The 19295-nt window shown below is 41.3% G+C and overlaps 1 protein-coding gene across 2 annotated transcripts in view; it reads right to left on the minus strand.

The window, feature by feature from the left end:
- Nucleotides 1–1737: 1737 nt before the first annotated feature.
- scml2 (Scm polycomb group protein like 2) overlaps nt 1738–19295 on the minus strand; it is a 34027-nt gene continuing 16469 nt past the window's right edge. Inside the window, exons 8-14 of one of the 2 annotated variants that reach the window (XM_088992296.1) lie at nt 17515–17825; nt 15979–16108; nt 15655–15861; nt 13230–13403; nt 6083–6298; nt 4376–4527; nt 1738–3586 (exon numbers count right to left, since the gene is read on the minus strand). In XM_088992296.1, the coding sequence (XP_088848422.1) occupies nt 3461–3586; nt 4376–4527; nt 6083–6298; nt 13230–13403; nt 15655–15861; nt 15979–16108; nt 17515–17825 (1316 nt within the window). In that variant the 3' untranslated portion in view covers nt 1738–3460. Of the gene's footprint in view, nt 3587–4375; nt 4531–6082; nt 6299–13229; nt 13404–15654; nt 15862–15978; nt 16109–17514; nt 17826–19295 lie in introns of both variants that reach the window. The other variant, XM_088992295.1, reaches the window with a different exon arrangement.

Raw genomic sequence — 19295 nt, forward strand, 5'->3', positions numbered from 1 at the left:
ATGGACCACTCCTGTACGACTGAGAGCTTACACAGACGTTCGTGGGGTAAGGTCAGAAAAAGTAAAATAATGTCAAGTGCAAATGTTTAATTGTGTGAATGAATATCAAACAGATACACATTTGTTTTGAGCAGAGAGTAAAATGTTTATATGTACACACAAGATGCTGCAGGGCATTCAATGACAAGGCATTTCAAATATACATAACTGTCGTTGGTTATATGGTAGCTCTTCTATGTGTAGAATAAACACAAAACAACACTGCAAAATACTGTATCCTCTTAGAACCTACTAGAACCTGAGTTTCACGTTAAAGCCAAAATGGTTTCAAGTATGAACTGGTTCCCACAATGGAGAGAAACAGTGGGGCACCAGGGAGACAGAAAACAGTTAAAAAGGCTTTCGGAATCTTAAAAAAACAAAACAAACAACAGCAAACCAGTAATGACTCTGCCACCAGACGTAATGGTGTCCCTTTTGACAGAAAAATGCAAACATTTCCACTTAATGCGCTTTTCTCACAGCATTAGATCCGTTGTAACTCGACTGTTGTTGTTGCCATAGGTTTCAGCATTCCATTCAAGCAGACTTCATTCATCACTTTGTGCAGAAAGGCTCTGAAAAAAATTCTCCAGATTGTTCGTGTGGAAAACCAAATATTCATGTAAATACAATATACAATATCATTTAGGATATAAAAGAGAGAAGCAGTCCCATCTAAGTCTTTATGATAGTTTGGTGAGGCGTCTGCTTATAAACAGGTCATTTGGGTGGAATAGGATCATCTCAGCCAACACAAAATTACCACCAGGAGGTCTCCAAGCAACACAAATTCTTGTTATGTTACATTAAATTACATCCGTTGCAATAAGATTTTGAAAAAACTCTAATTGAAGTTAGCACGCAAAATATCCTCTCCAAAGCATTTGTGACGTATCTGAAATATGGATTTTCACACCATCTGTCCCCCTTGAGCTTTCCTCACCAATGTGCATGAATTGATGAAGCCTGCTTAGACAAGAGGCAAAACGCCCTCTCAGACAACCAGACCAGACCGGTTCCAATCAATAGAATGCCTTGAGAAGCCAATAACCTGGATAAATGAGAATATCCAAAGGCTTGATATACTTTATTACATAACAAAATGAGTAAGAAACTTTTGGCATATTTGAACAAACCCCCCTTTTGTGCTGGGAACACTTTTTGCACAGCAGTTTGGCAGTGCATTCATTACCTTAGCTTTTTTTCAATTATTCAATACTTGCAAGTTTCGGGTCATCATGTTAAAGGGGTATGCAATTGATAATACCAAGGTCAAACTCAAGATAAAAAAAAGCATTGAGCTCATGGAACACAGACAAGTAACACATTTTCTGTAATTACAGCAAGAGTGCAAGATTTTCAGCAAAAATGATCAATTCTATATTTTTCAATGTTGGTCAGTAATTTCCAACAACCTCGCACCCCCTTGACATTGGGACATTTCCGGCTAATGTCTCACACAGACATGATTGGGGAAGTGCTTTAATTTGACGACTTATGACATTCGGAGAAGCAATCAGTCAGAAATGTTATTGCGTTGGTAAGCGAACATCACAGTGGTGTGTTTGCCGTCAGTGTAAAAAAATGGTAATACAGCAAAAACTACAGTGTTTATCTGAGGTTGTGTGCCTCAAAGTCATTCATGTAATTAAATAATGGCCTGTTGTTGTACACGTTAAGGGGGGGGGGGGGGGGGGGGGGGGGGTAATTTTGAATTATCTCCAAACATGAGAATGTTACGGAGAGAAATTCTGTTGTCCATTTTTCATAGACATCAAGCCTATTAATACGGCCTAGCTTGAGACTAAAATCATTTTTCCCTCTTGAAATGAATGGATATGCTCTCAATCCATACCGGCCTCCCCCAGAGCCGACAATTTTTTCCCAAGTGTTCATAATATGAAAAACACTGATGGACATTTTATTAAAACAAAACAGTTAAAACATTATTCAACAGTATGTAAAGAAGTGAACATGTTTCATGTGAAATTGCGCTATTCTTAATGTGCGCGCCTCGGCCACCCGCGGGCAGAGGGTAAAAAATGTCGGCGGAGTATTGTCATATGATCAATCGAGATGGTTGTGTTCAAACGCTTCAAGGCATCCACCACTGCAACGTTGAAGCAATTCATCAGTCCATTCAAGGCTTTTGTTTTTGTTTTGTTTGGGTGCATTTAGCTACACGCACTTAACTTCGGAACAGCTTTGTGGTTGTTGTATTAAGTTCATCCTGTCTACTTGATATCTAATTTTAAGCAGATTCTTTACTTAGGAGTAAAAATTCTTTACTTACTCTGACGAAGGCGGAAGTAGTTGCCGAAATATGTCAGCCATTTGAACACCTACACTGTCTGTAAGTAAAGAATCTGCTTAAAATTAGCTTTGTGGTTGTTTTAAATAATACGCAACATTGCATTTGATGGTCAACTGGGAGTGGCATTCAACAGCTTGAAGCCACTTTTTTGGAAGAATAGCTTATTATCTACCAAACTGATGCTTGTTGTTGAGTTGAATTCACTTCCACCAAACGGCGGTCACATCTCAAATTTTTGGCAACAAGTCAAAGCAAACAAACCCCCCAAAATAATAATAATAATGACAATAATAATAACTGTACTAATGATGGCTTATATCCCCCAAAATCTCACAGGATGCGTTACAGAGCATCACTGTACCAACGCAACCTTGGTGGATTTTTCTAAGAAACATGCTATGTGCACTTCAATCCCCCATAAGAATTTCTTTTATTCGTGAGAAAACAATAATTGGCTGAAGGTCATGACTTATTCTAGCCCCGACATTGCTCTTTGCAAGAATAAAGTTTGACGTGTGCTATTTGAAACACAATTTTGGGGGGGGAACAGGATTCTTTGAAAGGCCATTTTCCGACACAAAATGCTCAATTTCGTATGAAGATTTGCAGCATTGTGTTTCGTTTGAAGTGGCCTTCCCAAGCATTTTTGACAGATTAAATTTTTTTGGAAATGCTCTCACCTTGCGTATCACTTTCCTTGTGTCTTGACATAAAACCTATAATTTGTTAGTGATGTCACAACCCGCCACTTTTCATGCAACCCCTTCACCCTTTAGATTATTTTTAGCATGTTGTGCGAGCCTTAGAAAATGGACGGCAGACCGCAAAATTTCCCCTGGCTATAGTTTAGACCCCCCGCATGATCATTTCATTTCTTAATCATCAAATTCACCATTTTGAAAGTTTGGGGGGAAAAAAGCACAAAGGTATACAGCGTTGATTGACAATAGCCTGCAGACGACTAAAACTCCCCAAATGTACATACATTATGTAGAGTCCTTAAAACAACCCACAGACTGGTGTTGTGGTAGTTTCTTTCAGTGCTGGAGTCCTGGATGCATACTTGTGTGTTTGCCAGTGAAAAGATAACATCTCGGTCCTTTTTCATTGTTTGGTCTGTTTCAGCTTCTCAATGTGATGACAAAGTTTGAGCGCAGGTCCCAACTTCAGTCCCATGTACTTCATAATGACGTCACTGCGCAGCAGCATCAGGGCCTTGCCATCAATTTCCTGCAGGGAGACAGCACACATGTTATCAGGCAGTCAGTCGGATGACAAGTACTTCGCCCCAGGCTCCAAATAACGATGACTGAAAAGGTGATGATGGCAATACAGTGCAGACTGTTGTGGATTTGAGCAAAGGAAGTGGCTGGCTTGGGGGTGGTCGCCTCCACCCCATGAAGATCTGGCATCTTAAAAACGCTATTTGCCATTTTATTTATCTATTCTCATTTATTCTTTTATTCATTATTTTAAAGGTGTGTAATATGGATTACAAAAAAAGTGTGTTCATATAGGTAATGTCCAATTCCTGAGAACAATATATTGACCAATTTAGCATTTTCACTTCGAATTTCAATTAATAAGTAGTAACATGTAAATGATTTCGTTGTAATTGTAATTTGAATTAAAGGACATGCATGGCTGAGAACACGTTATTCAGTGGGAATTATATTCTCTTGTGTGAACATTAAAATGTAATGTAAAATGCAACGTGTATATGAATACATCTTCTTTTCCTTTCGGCTTTTCCCTTCTTGGGGTCGCCACAGCGAATCAGTGTCCTCCATCTTCAGAGGTTTGATTGGCATGTTTGTTTAGACCAAGCTTTTACGTCGGATGCCCTTCCTGACACAACCCTCTTTATTTATCCGGGCTTGGGACTGGCACAAGAAGACATATGAATAAATAAACAAGTAAATTACAATGAATACAAATAAATAAAAGAAAATGTCAGTGAGATGGCCCTTTGAAAAAATTGAATAAACAAAATGGGTTTCATGGAACTGAAATACTCACATGCTTCCTAAAGAGCTCCACATGTGGACCAAGGGTGAGCGGGTCAGCCTCTTGGACAAACCGGATCACATCATCCACTGACCAGGAAGATGCATCGTTCACTGAACTCTCTTTGTCTTGTGTTGCATGCTCGGGGCCTGTTGTTGAACTGGCTGCTGAAGAAAAAAGACAACGATCATGCCTGGAAAATTTCAGAGGCGGGAGACTTTCCAAGGCAATTTATGGAAACAGATGGAATCGAAACTAATCTCTGGGATTCTGCGCACTCCCGTATGGTAGCCACATTCGCCAAGCATGCGTTTGATTTTGAATACATCGCCAGTGTCACCAACAATTTACCAACTGCCTCATAACATGTGTGCTGTCACCAACAGTTTAATCCCCATACCGTTACCCTTCTTTCTTGATATAGGAAGGGTGTGTGTAGGGATCTTCCGCTCACCTTTATGCATATTACAACAACACGCCGATGGGAACCAAAAGTATCACATTTGTACTCATCAGACCAAAGGACAGATTTCCATTGGTCTAATGTCCATTGTCTGTGTTCCTTGGCCCAAGCTATTTTTGTTCTCTTGTTGGTCTTCCTGAGAAGTGCTTTCTTTGCAGCGATTCGACCAGAAAGTCCAGATTCACGCAGTCTTCTCTAGACAGTTGATGTTAAGATGTGTGTGTGACTTGAACTTTGTGATGCATTTAAGTGGGCTCCTATTTGGGGTGCTGTTAACTCACGGTTTCTCAGACTGGTCACACTGATTAAGTTATCCGAGGTCTTCCTTTCCTGGGTCGGTCCTGATGAGAGCCAGTTTCATTTGATGGTCTTTGTTACTGACAAAGCTCTTGAAATGTTTCGGACTGAATGACCTTCACTCCTTAATGTAATGATCGACTGTCATTTTTCTTTGATTAGTTGAGGAGTTTTTGCCATAACATAGAATTGAATAGCTGTCAAAAAATTGGTGTATATAAACTCTAACACCTCAAAACAAAAACGAAGGTCTCACACATCATTGAAAGTTCATCATAAAGCTGACAGGAGAAAATACCATGATGTGCATAGCCAGTAGATGGGCAAAAGGGTCTCTACTTTGAAGCGCCTAAATCAGAGGTCGCCAACCTTTCTGAAGCTGAGAGGGGCTTCTTCACCCCTGATTAATGTGAAGGACTACCAATTTGGTACACACTTCTGACAAAACAAATGTTCTCATATTACATTTGTCAATTGATTATAGTCATTGAGGCAAATATATTAATCATGTGAACCATTGCTCACCTACATCTCCACCAGTGATCACTTTCTTTAGCATTCTGAGAAAATTACCACATCCTCTCACCGGTGAGCTATTTTTCGTACGGAATCGCAGGCCACAAAGGTGGTCCATAGGGGCTACTCGGTGTCAAAATAGTGTACTTCCGCTTTAAGTCCACTTGCCGATGCGATGAGTAATTTGTTGGACGCGAGCCCCACATTGGTGGCGGCGACTCCAAATGAAAAAAAATAAAATCAATAATTTTTACAAATATTAATGACTCAAGTATTCATCTAAAAGTTCTCGATTTTTTAATGTTTTAATCTGGGGTTGTTTCCAAAATGTAAAACTCAATGGACTAAAATAGCAAAAGTATGATTTTCATACAAGAGCCACATAAAAGTAAATTGTCAAATAAGAGTGAAAAAAAAAACCCGTCATAATTATGTGATCCTACCTTCCACGCGTCTGTGTGTGGGCACTTGTCCGAGTTCACTTGGGTTGGAGCTCACTCTCCTTAGAGGAGGAGGCGTGTGCGAGTGTGTGGCGTAATACGGCCGCTCCCTCTTTGTCGCCCGATAGTCCACCGCTATGTGAGAGGCTCGTGAGTTAGGTGCAGAATCTTTTGATGAGTCGTTGTTAGATGGACTGTGTTCCGTGTGAGGCAGTGGTTCTGAAAGAGAAATAAATATGACATAAGCTGGGCTTTCTTCAGAGCAACGGATTTACTGTATGCTAGCGACTGCGGCAAATGATCAAAAGTCCGAGGGGAAAAAAATACATTCACATCATGAATTCATATTTTCATTGTTTTCATCTTTCTACAAAAAATGCAAAGAGAGTACAGTGATATCTCGGTTTACGAACTTAATTGGTTCCCAGAAAGTGTGTGTAAGGTGAAAAGTGTGTCTTTCAAACATTAATTCCCCATAGGAAACAATTAAAAATGAGAATAATCTGTTTCCAGGTCCCCATAAAACATAATTTTCTCCTAAATAAGCCTTAAAACTACACAAAATATACCTTATTTTATGTATCGTATATGTGCTATTGTATTGTAATTAAATAAATAATATGTACAGTATAATAAAGTCGTTTTATTTACCTTAATAATAATAATAATAATAATAATAATAATACATTTTATTTTAAGCGCCTTTCAAAGCTCTCAAGGACAGTTTACAGTCACAAACAAGCAATAATAAAAGTACAATCACAAATAGAATACAATAAATAAAATACAATTATAAATAGAAAGAAGAGAAAGAGCTACACAGAAAATGCCATTTTAAATTGGTGGGTTTTGAGATGGGATTTGAAGGTGGGATGAGAATCAATGTTACGAATGTTGGGAGGAAGTGAGGTCCAGAGTTTGGGGGCAGAGCAGCTGAAAGCTCTGTCCCCCATCGTGCTGAGACGGGCAGGGGGGGCACACAGAGGTGGAGGGAGGAGGAGGATTTGAGGGAACGAGAGGGAATAGAAATTTGAAGAAGGTCAGAAAGGTATGAGGGGACAAGGTTATGGATAGCTTTAAATGTATAAAGAATAATTTTCAAGTTGATTCTATATTTGACCGGGACCCAGTTGAGCTCTTGGAAGGCGGGGGTGATGTGGTGAAAGGGTGGGGTTCGGGTGATGATCCGGGCTGAAGAATTCTGGACGAGTTGAAGTTTGTGGAGAAGTTTCTGAGGGACACCAAAGAGAGGTGAATTGCAATAGTCTATCCGGGAGGTGACAAGACTATGAACGAGGATAGCAGTGGTGTGAGGGGTGAGAGACGGGCAAAGACGATTCATATTGCGTAGGTGGAAGTACGCAGATCAGGTTAAGTTATTTATATGGGTGTGGAAAGATCATGTGCTGTCAAGGATGACACCTAAGCTTTTGACCTGATGGGAGGGAGAAACGGTCGAATTGTCAATAGTGAGAGAGAAACTGTTAGCTTTGCTCAAGGTGGATTTGGTACCAACGAGGAGAATCTCAGTTTTTTCACTGTTAAGTTTGAGGAAGTTATGGGTAAACCAGGATTTAATTTCAGAGAGGCAGAGTGAAAGAGAAGAAGGTGGAAGAGAGGTGTCGGGTTTGCTGGAGAGATAGAGTTGGGTGTCATCCGCAAAGCAATGAAATTGTATACCAAATTTACAAAGAATATTGTCAAGGGGAAGAAGGTAGGGGATAAAGAGGAGAGGATCAAGACAGAGCCTTGGGGCACACCAGAAGATATAGTAGACTGTGAGGTGAAGGAGTTAATTTGGATGAACTGAGAGCGGCCAGAGAGATAAGAGTGGAACCAGCGTAGGGGCGTATTGGTGATCCCCATGGATGAAAGTCTGTCAAGGAGGATGGGATGAGAAATGGTGTCAAAAGCTGCAGTGAGGCCAAGAAGAACGAGGATGGAGAGTAAACCGGTGTCAGGTGCCAAAAGAAGATCGTTCGTGACTTTTAAGAGAGCTGATTTTGTACTGTGGTGGGGGCGGACACCATATTGAAATGGTTCATAGAGATCATTCTGGGAGAGGTGAGAGTGTAGCTGGGAGTACACAACTTTTTCTAGGATTTTGGAAATAAAAGGAAGGTGAGAAATGGTGCAAAGGTTCTTGAAGTCATTGGGATCAGATCAAGGCTTTTTAAGAATTGGTGTGACAGCCGCTGTTTTAAGGGGGGCAGGGACGATTCCTGACAATAGCGAGGAGTGAATAATGGCTAAAATGAATGGAAGGATATATGGCAAGCAGGATTTGACCAGAACTGTTGGGAGGGGATCTAGTTGACAGGAAGAATTCTTGGATTTAGTTATGAGGTTTGAGATTGTAGAGGGATGAGGGAGTTCAAAAGAAGATAAGAGATGAGAGGAGATATGAAGATTGGGGGAGGGGATGGGTACAGAGGAGCCAAGATGCTGTTGGATTTAGTTGACTTTTCAGAAAAGAATAGGAGAGAATTGCAGGTGTCAGAGGAATAAAAGTGAGGCGGGAGAGATACAGGGGGTTGAATAATTCTGTTATAAAGAGAAAAGAGAGCCCGAGCATTTCCAGTATTTGAGTCAATGAGTCCAGAGTAGTATTGTGATTTTGCTTGACAGATACTGTTCTTTTAGAGAGAAAGTTGTGTGTAGAGAGCAGTGTACACATCTTTTTGAACAGTGAGTCTGGTTCTTCGATAAAGTCTTTCAAGCTGGCGTGTTTTCGATTTCATGGAGCGGAGATGAGCGTTGAGCCAGGGTGCAGATCGAGTAAATAAAACAGAGCGGGATTTGACAGGAGCGAGCGTGTTGAAAATGTCGTTGAGGTCCGAGTTGTAGCGGGAAACCAGTTCATCGGGAAGGAGCTTGGGTCCAGAGATAATGAGGCGAACATCGAAGCAAGGGAGTCCGGGTTGATGCCTTTGATGTTACGAAAGTTGATAGTACAGGGTGTTTTGGTGGTGGAGAGTGTGATGGAAACGTTACATGTAACGAGGTAATGGTCTGTTATTGGGAGTTCAACAGCTGTGCAGTTGGAGGGAGTCAATCCAGAGCAGCATATCAGGTCAAGTGTGTGACCTTTTATGTGCGTAGGAATGTCTACAATTTGGCTGAAGCCAAGGCTATCAAGGGAAGAAGTGAAGTCAATTGTTAGCGGAATAGTTGGATTGTCTATGTGTATGTTTGAGTCTCCCAGAATAATTATATTCGGTGAGAGAGAGGAGGGGTGCGTGAGAATCGTAGAAAATTCATTTAAAAAGTCACATTGTGCTTTGGGGGGGGAGAATCGTGGGAGTTGGACCAGAAATTTGGCATGCAATGCATTCAAATGAACACGTTTCAGGGAGCGAGACTGGGAGGACTTTCCATATGTCACAATAAAAAATAGCTAGGCCGTCTCCACGGCTAGAATGGCGAGGTTTGGGAATAAACACAAATCCCGGAGGAGTAGAGTCATTTAGCTGCGAAAAGTCACCAGGAGTTTGCCATGTTTTGTGAAGGCAAAGAAAGTCACGCTTACGGTCTTTGAGGGTGTCCTGGATTAGTTCCCCCTTTCCAGTAAGCAAGCGGATGTTTAGTAGGCCAGAGGTGACAGCGGGGCAGTCCTTCATGGTGGTGGTGGTGTCACACCTAGCAAGGCTGGCTAACGCTCTGTGATCCACTGATCGGCGGTTATTTCTGCGAGGCCGGCGGCGGGCTGACCGAAGGGAGGTGAAGTCCTTCAAGTCATAGACGGGGGGATCTCCGACGAGACACATGGTGGATGTATTTTCGCGGAGGACGACAGGTGATGTCAGCGAAGTGGAGGATCGGCGGGGAGCTCGTCCATTTTGAGCGGATAGCAAGGAGCTCGTCCGCTAAATATTTGAGCCGTCCTTCTGTGGGTCGATGTCCGGGTGGTGTTTAATCGAGGGTGGAAGGCTCGTCCAGCGGGAGCAGAGCGGCTCTGTTGCAGGATAGTGAAGCCATCGTTCAACCGTTGGATGAATTGAACGGGCGGTTGGAGCCGACAGGTAGAATGTCGCAAAAAGTGATCAGCAATAGCAATGAAGTGATCTCTCATAGCAATCAAAACGGTAGATATGATTGATTCTTCTTCTTCTTTTCCTTTTGGCTTTTCCCATCAGAGGTAGAGATGATTGATTGAAGGTTCAAAAAATGTAACGGGATGAGACTGATGTAATCCTATGGTGGCAGAAAATCAAAGGTTTTGCCAGAGAGCAGCGGCAGCACAACGCGCCAGTGTACACTCAAACCGGAATGGTCGTTAAAGTAGTTGCCTCTTGATGATATCGGAGTGAAGTTGCCGTGCTTTGTCTGCGATAATACCCTCACACACTGTCCCCATTCGCTACTTTTCGTTCATCCAAATCAACATAAGTTTTTCAACCTCTTCTATTGCCTGAGACTGTTGCTTAGACAACACAGAAACACCCTTAGCCACACGTAGCAATGGTCGACGTAGCATACTGGTACTGGGACGCTAAGTCACACAACTGCACACCTCGTTTGTGTTTTTCAATGATCTCCTTCTGCTCGAATGTAATTTTCTTTTGTGTCCTCTTCGGCTTAAGACTAGCCTGTGGTGGGGTCTTTTTCGGTTCCCAAAAAGCAAAAGTATCCATTTCATAACAAATCACCTTTGCACTGAGTGCACTCAAAGAAAGTGGGTGTGGAAAAGTCGTCCGGCAGCCACGTTGGCGCTGTTCGTCCGTGTGGTTCGGTGGTGTTCTGCCAAAAACTAGTCCGCCAGCCATTGTGGCGCTCCGTTTGTTTCCTGAAACCTAGTTCGTATGCCAACTATTCTCACAAATTTAATGTTCGTAAGGCGAAAAGTTCGTTAGCTACAGTGTTCGTAAGCCGAGGTATCGCTGTATATGCCTGTATCAGTGCAGTTTATAGGATGCACAATAAATGCAGCCTAATTAAGCTTATAGGACAACCGACGCCTCCGGACAAGCTGTGCCCATAATTTGTAAAATTGCGTCAAATTACTTATACTGGGCGTATTTTACAAAGATTCCACCGCATATAGCTATATTTTACGTTTTAAGACTTGCGCTAATTATTCAGGAAGTCTTGTTTTTGAATTTGTGACGGTTCCTGATGTTACGTCAAGGAAGAAACGCCCCTGACCGAGAAAAGGACACACACTGCATTTTGCGGTACTTTGTTTGGTCTAAAAACTTTGTGTTGATCCGTGTTGACGGCGAAATTAGAAGGAAAACATAAATAACGCGATGGTGAATCGTTGTGTGTTGCACCAAGACAACTATTTGATATTCGCTGACCCAAATTCCGAGCAGACAAATCAGCTCATTTCCAACGGAGTTTGGCGCCATCTTCTGCATTTTCTGGGTGCTACATGACAGGGAACTTCTTTAATTGATTGCAAACATTTATGCTTTCCTCTTCAGAACTATTTGAATCATATTCATAACTGGATGAGTAACAAGAAAGTATTTTCTCCGAATCTGAAGCCATTGTTTTGATTCTCGAGCAAGGCAAGACGTCTTGGCGTGACATCATGAACAAGGTGGCTGGACCTTCTGAAACTGGCCACTTCCGGGTTCAATTTGAAGTAGTTTTTGGACACTTTAAGTCATTTTGGTGTTTTGCATTTGACTAAAAATATCATGTTTTGGGTATTTTAGATGCTATGAAACGTTTTTCTGATGTCAGGAAACAAAAAAAGTGGTGTTGGTTGTCCTTTAAAGGACAGCCGATGTCTCCGGACAAGTTGTGTCCATAATTTGTAAAATGGCTTCAAATGACTTCTACTGAGCGTATTTTACAAAGATCCCACCGCATATAGCTATGTTTTACGTTTTAAGACTCGTGCTGAATATTCCGGAAGTCTTGTTTTTGAGTTGGTGACGAGTCCGTACGTGACGTCACTGAAGGAACGCCCCTGACTGAAAAAAAAGGACACATTGTAGCAGTCCTTCCATCACGTCAATGCTTGTTTGGTCTGAAAACCAGAAAGAGCCAGAAGAGGGCGTCCAAGCTCCATGTAAGGAATTCATCAGCCTGTGGAAACGGGCTGATTAATTCCTCACAGGAGCTCAGTGGCCATTTTATGCCTCTTTTTGGGTGAGACATTTCCCCCCAATGTTGCCTCAAAATGGCACAGAATAAATTCTTTAATCGATTGCAAACATGTATGCTTTGCTCTTCACTATTTGAATTATATTCATAACTGGATGTGTAACAAGCAAGCATGTTTTCCGAATCTGAAGCCATTGTTTTGATTCTCCAGCAATGCAAGACGTCTTGGCGTGACGTCACGGGGGCGGGATGTTCTGGGGGCAGGACTTTCTGAAAATGCCCAATTCACAGCTCAATTTTTTGCAGATTTTGAACACTTTAAGTCATTTTTATTGGTGTTTTGCATTTGAATAAAAATATCATGCTGCGTGTTTTGGGTATTGTAGATGCTATAAAACAGTCAGTTAGGAAACAAAAAAGTGACGTCGGTCGTCCTTTAAGAAGAGGAACTATTTACAAACAACAAAAATGCTTTCTATACTGTCACTCTGCTTTTACAGATCACGGTCGGAACTGGCATGCATGACTCACTTTAAATTCATAATAGGCATTCTCAACATGACATTCACAAACAAACAAAAGATCAGTTATAGTGGACATTTGAATATTTATGCAGGCAATTGTTGAATGATTGACAGAAGACCTCAGGTCTTCTATCAGGGTGCAGTCTGGACTGTCTTGGCTCTCCAAAGAGTGAAAAAAAAACTCCAAAGAGTGGAAAAAAAGAGAAATGTATGTGTGACAAATGACATCTTTGTCAAGGATGAGTAATTCAAATGAGTGAATGATATAAAAAAATTGTAGACTTATCAATACGACTGAAAAAGTGCACATGTGGGCACCAGTGTGAAAATACAAATGATTGAATCCAAAGTTTCTCATTAAAAGTTAATCACTGAACTGTACATATAAAGATTTGATTTAACTAGACTAGAATTACGATTAATAGGAGGCTGTTTGAAAATTCAGGAGGCTGCTCTACTGTTTCAAAATAGTTTTTCACCTGTTTCCAATTATGTTTTTGTTTTAGGGTAGGGTGGAAATGTTTGAACACATTTATATTTGCATTTGTTTTTATACTGTACACACAAACCTGACTTTGTCCTGTCAAAGAAGTGCGTGTTTTTGCTGAAAGGTCTGAACGGCTGTGAGCTAAACAGGCTGACACTCTCCAGATGCTGACACAGGTTCTCCAAGAACCTCAGCACTGTGGACGCACTGGAGACAGAGGGGAGCTTGACATAACGGATACCATGCTCGGAGCGCACTGTAAGACACAACATCACCGCATACTGTATTAGTGTGTGTGAGGAGGAGGCTTGGGGGGGGGGGTCTCTCACACCTGCTCACATGTGGGTTGAATGCATTCACAGTTAAAGGAAAACAGCAGATGGTTTGGGGTTAAGCGCCCTCCTTTTATCAGAACAAACCCACAACCCTCAAGCTGCACAACACCCTCCCACCCAAGCCAAGCTTGCACAAACACACAAATTAATGTTACCCAACCCCTCCCCAGCCCCACTCCCTCAAGGGAGACTCAATCCGAGGTTCCAAAAATAGGTTAGATGCACATGTCACTTCTGATTATAGTCCCAGCATTCATGTCAGACGTGGCCACGGGGGTTTTCTTTTATTTTCATCCCGCATATTAGTAATTTCATCCAAAAATGCAAACGTGCAGTCAATCACATTCATTTCGGAGTGACTTACAATTTGGTCTGGATGATTGCCTCTATGGGGTAGGCAATGTGACATGATGACGGTAATAACCTCCACAGCCCCAAACAGTTGACAAGTGAGTCCGAAAATGGTTTAATGTATTTTATTAGTGTGTTTCTTTGTTTGTATTTGTGCTACCAGCATAACGTGACCATTTTAATCATGTTAACTGCATAAAACAGGCCTCCATTATACTGTACAGAAGCCAACCACCATGTTATATGACCATCTGCACCATGTAGTCTCCTAATTAATATTGTAATAAGGGATTCATCTGATTTTTTTGGTTTCCATTTCTGTGTTTAAAAATAAGCAATGATTTCAAATAAATAGAGCAGAAAATGCATAAAGATAAATCATTCATGATGCAGCTACTGATTTGGTCCGTAACACGTCACAAAATAGATAATAAAATGTTAATCATGTTTTTTTCATTGTTTTGTATGTGTTTCAGTTTTAATTCAACATAAATATGATCCGTGTTCTCTCATGGAGGGCTTCAGAAACTGGAGAATATTGAATGATGAGAAGCAGAATTTCTGAGGATGTGTACCATTTCACATTTGAAAAGGAATCATTATGATTAATTGAGTACCCTCCCCCTAACTGGGAGGAATCAATTACAGTAAAGTCTCGTTATATCGATATCGGATATATCGATAGTCCCGGTTATATCGATACTATTTCTATGCACGCACGGAGAAAATTACATGCAAACAGGGTCGGATATATCGATAGTCCCGGTTATATCGATATTTTTTCGGACTCCCTTGAATATCGATATAACGAGACTTTACTGTAATTTAATGCTCAACGACTTGTCAATGAATTGATCAAATGTTGCACCTCGAAAATACACTCAACACTTTATAAGACACAAAAGACACCCAACACTGAGTAAGAGACTCAACACGCAGCGGCTCCCCTCTCCCGGCAAATTGGCGTTTTCATGTTTATGTTTGTTAAGTAATTATAAGTACCTTGCATGCTGGGTTCGAGAGGACAGTAATTTCATCTGTGCTGTATGTCATGCATATTAGCATATTTAACAATAAAGCTGACTTTGACTTTGACTTTTGAGACGCATGGAATGATCTGCCTTTACAAAGAAACTTAAGATTCATGAAAAATAATCATTTTACAGTGAACTTCCACCGTGAGTGACCAAAACAACTTCAAGCAAGCACGCTTGGATTCTGATTTTGAGAACTGTGTCGCAACAGTATTTGATTTTCATTTGGTATAGGATAGTCTCCTATTTCTTGACAGCAATAGTAGGAAGGAATATTTGCTAGTGTGTGTTTTCTTAAGTGTGTTTTTATTTAGTCTTGCTATATTGCAGTTTTTCACTTTTTGCGAATAGGTCTGCAGCCAATCCCCTACGATGAATACGGGTTCACTTTGTAGACTGAGTATCCATAATATTGTTGCCAAAGATGCGCATGCCGAAAGAAATGATCTCTCCACCTTTATCACATTTTGTAAAGGGCCAAACTGCTTTCAACTATAAGCACCACCCAAATAGCAATTACGCCCTTGTTAATCTCACCGAGACTTTCCAAATCAGCATACACAATGTTCACAGAGCGGAATTGGACCACCAAAATCAATAGAGCAAAGCCCTTCAAGAAGAACAAACAAATATCCTTCCAAATATTAGAAAATTTAATCCATAACACAAGCTAAAAGCAACACAGCGGTGTCAACCCACCCAATATGAAAAGTCCCGAAAAAATAATTCCGTTTTTTTTCTCTCTCTAAAGAATTGTGTTCATGTGTGTGCATTCAAGACTACAGACCTCGAATGACCTCTCCTCCTGTGTGGGACTGGCTTTGCAGGAAGGAGAGCAAAACTGAGGGTTGGTACGTACAATCCACACAGGCTTGGACGGCTTGCTGCAGCACTGCGTTAACTGGAGCTGGCCCAAAGTGGTCTGGGAGCTGCTGCACTAGTTTGCGATCAAGATGGGGGCCGTAGTCACCATGTTTGTTCACATAAACACACACTGGATGGACACAACCAGGGAGAGGACAAAAAAACACATCCACGTGTTTTAATACATTTTCTCACACTGGTCAGTGCATTCCAGCTTATCTTTTACTGTACCGGCTATGACACTAACCTGTGCAGACTACATTTGAATTGTTGTTATGGTGGTTGTCCACTGATACATGGCTAGTATTCAGCCTGGTCTCTCGAGGAGACGTTGGATTGGATGATGAGCCTAGTGACTGTACCACCCGAGGCTTCCTCTAAAAAAAAGAAAGAAAACACCCACCACCAAAAAAGCCTTCGATCATAAGGTAATGATTTACTTAAATTGCATTTGAACAGTGCCAACCATAAACTACACATTACACATTCATCACACCTGACACATAAGATCCATCTCTGTCCTGTTTACGGTTTATGGTGAACCTTCGCTTTATCGTTATTCCAGAGTGCACAGGTCCACATTTGGAGTTATGTGCATTACGTCTAGTGCCATGTTGTGCTGTAACATTTTGACCTCAATGAGCTTTACTGGATGTAGATGCGGCGAGATGAAGAGAAGCTCGCTTACTCAGCCCACAGAGAAGTTGCAATAAATTGTTTGGTTGAACATTTTGGGGCTATAAATCAATATGTACGGTATGTATGTTTGTCTGTCTATCTGTCTATCTGTCTGTTTATACTGTTTGAATTCCTTTTTGTTGTATCACACACTGTTAAAAGACAACCGACACCATTTTTTTTTTTTTGTTTCCTAACTGACATCAGAAAAACGTTTTATAGCATCTAAAATACCCAAAACAAGCAGGATGATATATTTAGTCAAATACAAAACACCAATGAAAATGACTTAAAGTGTCTAAAAACTACTTCAAATTGAACCCGGAAGTGGCCAGTTTCAGAAGGTCCCGCCCCCATGTTCGTGGTGTCACGCCAAGACGTCTTGCCTTGCTTGAGAATCAAAACAATGGCTTCAGAATCGGAGAAGATGCTTTCTTGTTACTCATCAAGTTATAAATATGATTCAAATAGTTCTGAAGTGTTTGCAATCGATTAAAGAATTTATTCCGTGTCATTTTGAGGCATCTGGACAGAAATGTAGCACCAGAAGATGGCGCTGGAGCTCCGTGGAAATGGGCTGATTTGTCTCCTGGGAATTTGTGTCAGCGAATATCAAATAGTAGTCTTGGTGCAACACACAATGATTCACCATCGCGTTATTTATGTGTTTTCCTTCTAATTTCGCCATCAACACGGATCAACACGAAGTTTTCAGACCAAACAAAGTACCGCAAAATGCAGTGTGTGTCTTTTCTCAGTCAGGGGCGTTCCTTCCGTGACGTGACGTCAGGAATCGTCACCAACTCAAAAACAAGACTTCCTGAATATTCAGTGTGAGTCTTAAAACGTAAAATATAGCTATATGCGGTGGAATCTTTGTAAAATACGCTCAGTAGAAGTCATTTGAAGCAATTTTACAAATTATGGGCACAACTTGTCCGAGGCGTCGGTTGTCCTGCTGCTGTTTGTGTGGAATTTTTTCAACAACCAATGACCCATTTAAGTAATTTATGCCTGGTGTGGTGCATTTGAGGAATGCATCCCCTCTGAAAAAGCCATAGTTTCAAAGCATCTTTTCATAAAATATAGCAATATATCGACTCACCTTGCTCCCAGGCTTGGGCCCTCTTTTCCTGTGGGGTCTGGCAGCCAATTGAGCGGCTCTGACTGGGCTCTGTGATGATCCATTGACCGCTGCAGCAGCTGCAGCCTCAGCCGCGGCCTTCAACAATGCAATAGTCTGCGACTTGGGACGGCGACCTCTGACACCCTTGCGAACAGGCAGGGGAGGCAAAGGGTTTGGCAGTCGGTATGAAGTTTGCATCGTGGATGAGGACGAGTTGGAAGTGGAGCGGCGTGTTGTGAGGGAGGCGGACGGGGATGAAGCGGGGGCGAGGAGAGCACCTGGAAGGGTGACTGGAAGAGAAAGGAAAACAGTTTCATGAAACATACTCAGTAAAACGCCAACTTAGTGGTCAATAATGCATTTGTTGTCAAAGGAATTTAACAGAACTCTATGGCTGTTTTGAAATCATTAGGTGGATTACTTCCAGGTTGAGTGAACGCTGGCACATGTGGCTGCCGCTGCTCACCCGCAGAAAATATGTCCTGTGACTGTAAAGTTATATATGATGTGTATTATAAATGAAATGTATTATTATTATTATCATTTCATTTTCCGTACCGCTTATTCCTCATTAGGGTCGCGGGGGTTGCTGGAGCCTATCTCAGCTGTCTTCGGGCACGAGGCGGGGGACACCCTGAATTGGTTGCCAGCCAATCGCAGGGCACACAAAGATGTAAAACAGTCACTCTCACACTCACACCTAGGGAAAATTTGGAGTGGTCAATCTGACTGCCATGCATGTTTTTAGAGTGTGGGAGGAAACCAGAGGACCCGGAGAAAACCCACGCGGGTCCGGGGAGAACATGCAAACTACACACAGGGAGGCCGGACCGGGACACGAACCGGCGACCTCTGCACTGTGAAGCCGATGTGCTAACCACTCGACTACCGGGCCGCCCATTATTATTATTATTATTATTATTATTATTATTATTATTATTTACATGGAGCCATTAATTGTAATGAGAATATATCCAAATGATCAAAGGGCATGAAAATGCTAAGGTACATAAAACTCCTTGATTGGAATAAAAAGGTGAAATCCGAATGGAATTTAATTTAGATTAACAGGGGTGCGAGCGTCATGCAAACAGTTCAACAAAAATAGCCAATGCTCTTGATGGAAATGCATGTCATCATATACTGTACGCTGAGTGAAATGACAGCATCTTACCAGAGTCTGTCTGCGATGGGAGAATTAAAGTACGTGAAATGTGTTTTTGTCAAGATGTTGATTTTATCAAAGTGTCCAAAAACATTTACAACTACTGGGTTCTGGGTTAATAATACAATAAGAAGGTAAGCAAAAAGTTTAAAGTTTATCACGTCTTCCTTTTCTCATTTCCAAAGTTCTACCCACAATAAATAAGAATGATATTACTCAAATTATGGAAACCAGAAATACTCCATCAAAATAATATCAATAATAAAAACAAATAAATAGATAAAATGCAAGGATCAGAGTCATTTGGATGGTATTTTCTGGGAAAAAGAAGAAGAAGAATTTTTTTGGGAAGGACTGGCACCACCAACTCATTTTCCAGAGCAACGTAAAATAACAGAATCATCACATTAGAAGTGATGTAAAAAGGAAAAAAAATGGAAAACGAGAGTGACAACTAGATATTTCGATGCAAACACCTTCGTAGTGGTTGTGCATGGATCTGGCAGTGAATGTGAAAAAGGGGTCAAGGCTTTCATTTAAACCTCCCGGAGAGGTGTTTTGAAGGAACTAAAAGCTGCTTAATTGAGAAGTGGGT

This window comes from Hippocampus bargibanti, linkage group LG03 (assembly GCF_051943395.1).
Source record: "Hippocampus bargibanti isolate YZ-2025 linkage group LG03, ASM5194339v1, whole genome shotgun sequence".
Taxonomy (NCBI): Eukaryota; Metazoa; Chordata; class Actinopteri; order Syngnathiformes; family Syngnathidae; genus Hippocampus; species Hippocampus bargibanti.